Raw genomic sequence first — 5174 nt, 5'->3', positions numbered from 1 at the left:
CGATTTGGAAAGCGATTCGAAGATGTTTTTTGATGGTAGAGAGTATCGACCCCTGCCCCATCCTCCTGGGTAAGAGATTTTTTTACATTTCATTACTATTTATTCGGATAAGAAATTGGTTTTAGCAATTAAAGGCTTTAAAGAAAAACTTCCATCTACAATATATAATTAGGCCTAATTAGATTAAATGTAAAGATTGAGACTTTACGATTTTTGTGTCTTCCTGTATTTCAGTAGAGGGCTTTATAAGGCACAGTTCGGGGCCTGGTGTTAAGAAGATAATTTAGTGCTTTTCAATTTACTGTTGTTTAAACGAGTAATCGGGTCTCTTTTATATCACGGATTATGTCGTTAATATGACGAAATTTACTAAAATTTTAAACCCAATTTCGTTTCAATATGTTCAATATAATATTCAATATGTCTTTTTTTAAAATAACAGAAAAAGATTTAGACTAGTAGATTTATAAAAGGCCCTTTCCTTCTGTCGAATAAACTTAAAAGCACGGAGATCTAATGTATCAATAGTTTGCGAGTAGAATTAAATAGTTATTGTATTGTGAATTTTCTCTTTCCATATTTAGGGAGGGATTGGATGTGGATGTGCGAAGATTCGTCAGTCCACAAAATTTGGATTATGTTAAGTTTCGAGGCAGAAAGCTGAAGAAAGGCCTCTCGAAGCAGTACGAACCCTCGACCGGTACTTTCGAAGGTTTGGACGTTTTTGAAAATAACATCAAGCCTGCTTATAGAAAAGCTGTGATGAAAGTTCGACCAATCTGTCAGACGGCCTGTCAACGTTTTAACAGGTAAATTACATTACTGTTTGTATGTAATAAACTTGTGTACAGTTGACCCCCCTATAACACTGTTTATAATTTCATTTTATATGAATTCCATGTTGTACGAGTCACTTAGATTTTACAAATACATGAGCTGTTCACAGTCCAGCACACGTGTTTGTAAAATCTAAGTGACTCGTACAACATGGAATTCATATAAAATGGAAAAATCAACAGTGTTATAGAGGTGTCGACTGTATATTATATGTACGAGCTGTTTAACGAGGGTTATTCTGAGAAATACGAGGAATCATCGTTTTAATTTTTCGATAAATAGCAATAAGTTTAATAGTTTCTTGCCCTGATGGTTTCCCATCAGGGCAAGAAATTAAAGAAAATGTTTTCCAAGTGTTACAATTTATAAATATTCATCGTAATTCAATTCCAAAATTATATATTTATTGTATTTCTTTCCTTGCTTAGTGAGAGATTGGTCGAAGATGTGGAAGATGAAGGAGTGAACAATAGAGAGAGCGTGATTCCTCCACGAAGCACCAAAGAGAACGAAGACCCGGCAGAGCACGAAGATTGCGTGCAAGATAATCCTGGCCATTCCAAAGATAGAAATACATTGAAGAAAGTCGGGTCGTTCTTTAAGAGCATGTGGAAACCCGTTAAGAGGTAAGATTTTGTAAGATTTAGCCTCTGAAATTGGCAATAAATCGAGTGTGGCGCTAAGCCCAAGTATCGATTACGCCAAAATTTTTTATAGCATTAAGATTTGAGTTGGAAATGTTTGCGAATTGCATAACTTTCCCGTATTGTTCGGCGCTGTATCGGCCTATTCGTATGTGTCATTACTGATTGGATGAAAAGTTGAATTCAAAACGTCACCGAACCAATGAATTGTACAAAATTTCATAATCCAACTTTCATTCTTTGTAGGCCAACATTTACAGCCCATCGATACAGCGCCGCAATATGTTTTAATGGAATTCAAATGGAGTTATACGTTTTCCATGAATAATTATACTTCTTTTTCTACATTTAGATCCGTGAAGATGTGTAAAATGGCCAGAAGTGAAGAATGCGAGTACGTTAGGTTCGAGTAAGGATCTCTTTGCTTCCATATGTCAAATTCGACAATAAGATCTGCTCTGTGATTTGCTGGATCTAGGCCGAGTTGGCTAATTGTAAGTGTGTATGTATGGCAACTTTATTGTATTCTACACCAAACACTTGGGAGATTTTACGGTCTGGGTTTATAAATTGACACAATATCTAACCGCGATTTCATAATAATCCGCAATTAATGGCCGGACAACAGAAAAAATGGAAACATTTATGTACAGTATTAGCGTGGAAATGTATTACAGTATATTTTGATGCGATCGATTTCGATGCGATTACAGAAAAGTCACGTTTTTAGGGTATCGGGCATATTCCTGTCCAGGTACTCACAATAATACCTCCTGGGTATAAGTTGCTGGTCTCTTGACACAGCGAAAGCAATGGTATAAATGAACGTAGAAATTAAATTATCCAGTAATCTTACGTGATTACGCGGACGGGAACATGTTAAAATAATAGAATCGACAATGACATATTTGATACATACATGACACGTGGCAGTATGCAATTAATTGCGGTAAGCAATATCATTTGGCACGTAACTTTATTTCCATTTTAAAAGGAAATAATATTCTTAATTTTGTTTTCATTTAAAAATATTCAAAAAATAACAAAAAGAAATGATAAAGTTTAAAAATTAATAAATAAAATCTAAAAAGCTCCTAAAAATTGCAAAAATAATTTTCAATTTATAAGTAAAAATTAAAATATTGGTTTTTCATTCACTTTTAGATATGGTTTTTTCTGCAAACCATCGATGACTTCTCCTGATTTTGACATCCCGATTGCGTCAATGCCAAGTTCGATTATGACTTCCCAATTTTGACTTTATCCCGGCTGTGTCTCCTTATTATTGTCTTTTAGTCAATTATCATTTACCCGAATTGGTCTACACGAATTTGGACTCTCGATTTATGTCTACTTCACGAATCTGGACTCTCCCGAATTACGTCTACCCCGAATTTGACTCCTCAATTGTGCCTGTACTCGAATTGGACTCTCCCGAATTATGTCAACCCCGGATTTGACTCATGAATGGTGTCTGCACTCGAATATGGACTCTCCCGAATTACGTCTATCTCGAATTTGACTTCAGAATCCTGTCTATATTGGAATTTGGACTCTTCCGGCTTGTGTCTGTGCTCAAATTTGACTCCCAATTTTTGTCATCCCTGGAACTTGGACTCTCCGGAATTGTGTTTTAATTTGTTATTGGAACGACACGCTCAACAAATTGATATTTGTTATTCAGACACTAGTAAAAGGATTAATTGCAAAACAAATTTTTTATACATAAAACGTTTGATAAATTAATTGATTATTAATATATTAATTAATAATTTTAATCTCAATTATAAATTGTTGTATATTTATATTTGTAAAACATTAATAGTAATTGTTACGGCCTAATTAAGGCATCCAAGCGATAGTCGAGAGCTCTCGCACACATTAAAATATGTGTTTGGACCTATATAAATGTTATTAAAAGTCTGTTTAAAAATGCCTCGATAAAGAATAAAACTTATGTAATTTGTAAAAACATAATGTTTGCAAAAATAAAACAGTTTCTGCAGATCTAATCTTTTTCTGTTCTTTTGTAAGCGCATTCCTTTTAAGAAAGGATGATTTTAGAGAAACAGTTAAAGTGGCAAAGGCACACATGCCACTCCGAGGGTTTTATTTATTTATTTTTTTACTCGGTTTTCTGGGCACTAAGAGGGCCTCTTTATTTACAAAGCCTGTTACGGGTTCGGCCAGGCCACGTGAGGCATTGATCAATGACGACCCATAAATACTTGAGGTTCGGGGGTGTTCCTAATACTGTTATTGTGAACCAGCAGATGAGCCCAGCGTTGCTCGGGAAAAAAGTAACGGTAGCAAAGATTAAGGTTATTAGATTATAGCCGATCTTACCTGTTTTCACAGAGTGCAACAATTAGGTTTCGATACTAAGTGTATAAAATTTTTAGCTATCTGCTTACCTCACTGGGATAACGATAATTAAGGTTGACAGCCTTAATTATCGTTACAACCGCTGCGTGATGAATAACAAACGTTTTCGTAACCCCTTTTGGATTCTTTTTCAGTTATAAAAAGAACCCAAAAGGGGTTACGAAAACGTTACGAAAAATATGCTGGATCTTCCCAAATGATATAAACATAAAATCGACCATTAAGACGAAGAGTTCGAATAAAGCCAACTTATGTGCATGCGCTCCCCTTGTAAACTTTGTATACGATGGAACGCTAAATATCATTGAGAATTTTTAGAAGGGTCTAAAAATATGTTCGATTTCTTGCATAAATGCAAAAAAGACATTTCAAATAGAATAGTAGAAGCCTTATTCTTCACGTTAAGCCTTAACGGTGGCGAAAAACCAAGAGTAATAAAGACAAAGGAAATCGGAAATTACCACGATACAGGGGATAAAAAGCCAAATAAAACGATAAGTCAGAAGACAAGCAGCCAGAAGTAGCAAATTTCCGGAACACCCTAGCTCTGGAAAAAACACTCGATCCGGAAAAAAAGAAACGCCGTTCGAGACAGCTCGACGAAACGATCAGAAAATGTATATATATGCAGAAGAATACAGAAAACTCTTGAAGAAAAACTTTGCGAAACAAATAACTGAGGTTTTGGATGACTCCCCAATCGATACTTTCAGTGCCATAACTAGCCATTCCTGTGCCCTGTGCAGGAATTTGCATTTAGGCCCCTTAAATTAATTAATTAGGTTTGGGAAAGTAATAAAACAAATACATGCATTTTGGGCTCCTCTTCCAAGTGGGCCCTGTGCGGGTGCACCTGTTGCACCTGCCTAGTTACGGCACTGGTAATTAGTATATCGTTAACCTACTTCGCGTTGAATTTTCATCGATGTTAAGCTTAACAAAAATTTTTAAAAATAATAATCGTCGCTATTGTATCGTTAAAAATTAGAAAATTAAGCCTCGTTTAAATACTGGCTCCCTTTCATGGCGAGCCACTATTGCCAGCTAAAACACGTAAAAGTACTATTAAAGTAGCCAAGGCATAACCAAATATTATAGCGTCACATCACTAGCGGACATTTNTCGCTATTGTATCGTTAAAAATTAGAAAATTAAGCCTCGTTTAAATACTGGCTCCCTTTCATGGCGAGCCACTATTGCCAGCTAAAACACGTAAAAGTACTATTAAAGTAGCCAAGGCATAACCAAATATTATAGCGTCACATCACTAGCGGACATTTGAATTTGCCGACTAGAACGGTCGGTTAA

General features: G+C 35.5%; 1 protein-coding gene across 1 annotated transcript; it reads left to right on the top strand.

Moving 5' to 3' along the window:
- Positions 1–663: 663 nt before the first annotated feature.
- On the top strand, positions 664–3933 carry LOC111633749. The gene is made up of 3 exons (XM_023378362.1): positions 664–809; positions 1266–1463; positions 1834–3933. The coding sequence occupies exons 1-3, from the start codon at positions 763–765 to the stop codon at positions 1892–1894; spliced, it is 306 nt and encodes a 101-aa protein (XP_023234130.1). The 5' UTR covers positions 664–762; the 3' UTR covers positions 1895–3933.
- The last annotated feature ends 1241 nt before the right edge of the window (positions 3934–5174 follow it).

This window comes from Centruroides sculpturatus, unplaced genomic scaffold, assembly GCF_000671375.1.
Source record: "Centruroides sculpturatus isolate CEXI.00-Female unplaced genomic scaffold, Cexi_2.0 scaffold812, whole genome shotgun sequence".
Classification (NCBI taxonomy): domain Eukaryota; kingdom Metazoa; phylum Arthropoda; class Arachnida; order Scorpiones; family Buthidae; genus Centruroides; species Centruroides sculpturatus.
Note: the sequence above shows the minus strand (reverse complement) of the source record. Positions and strands in the feature narration are given on the sequence as shown.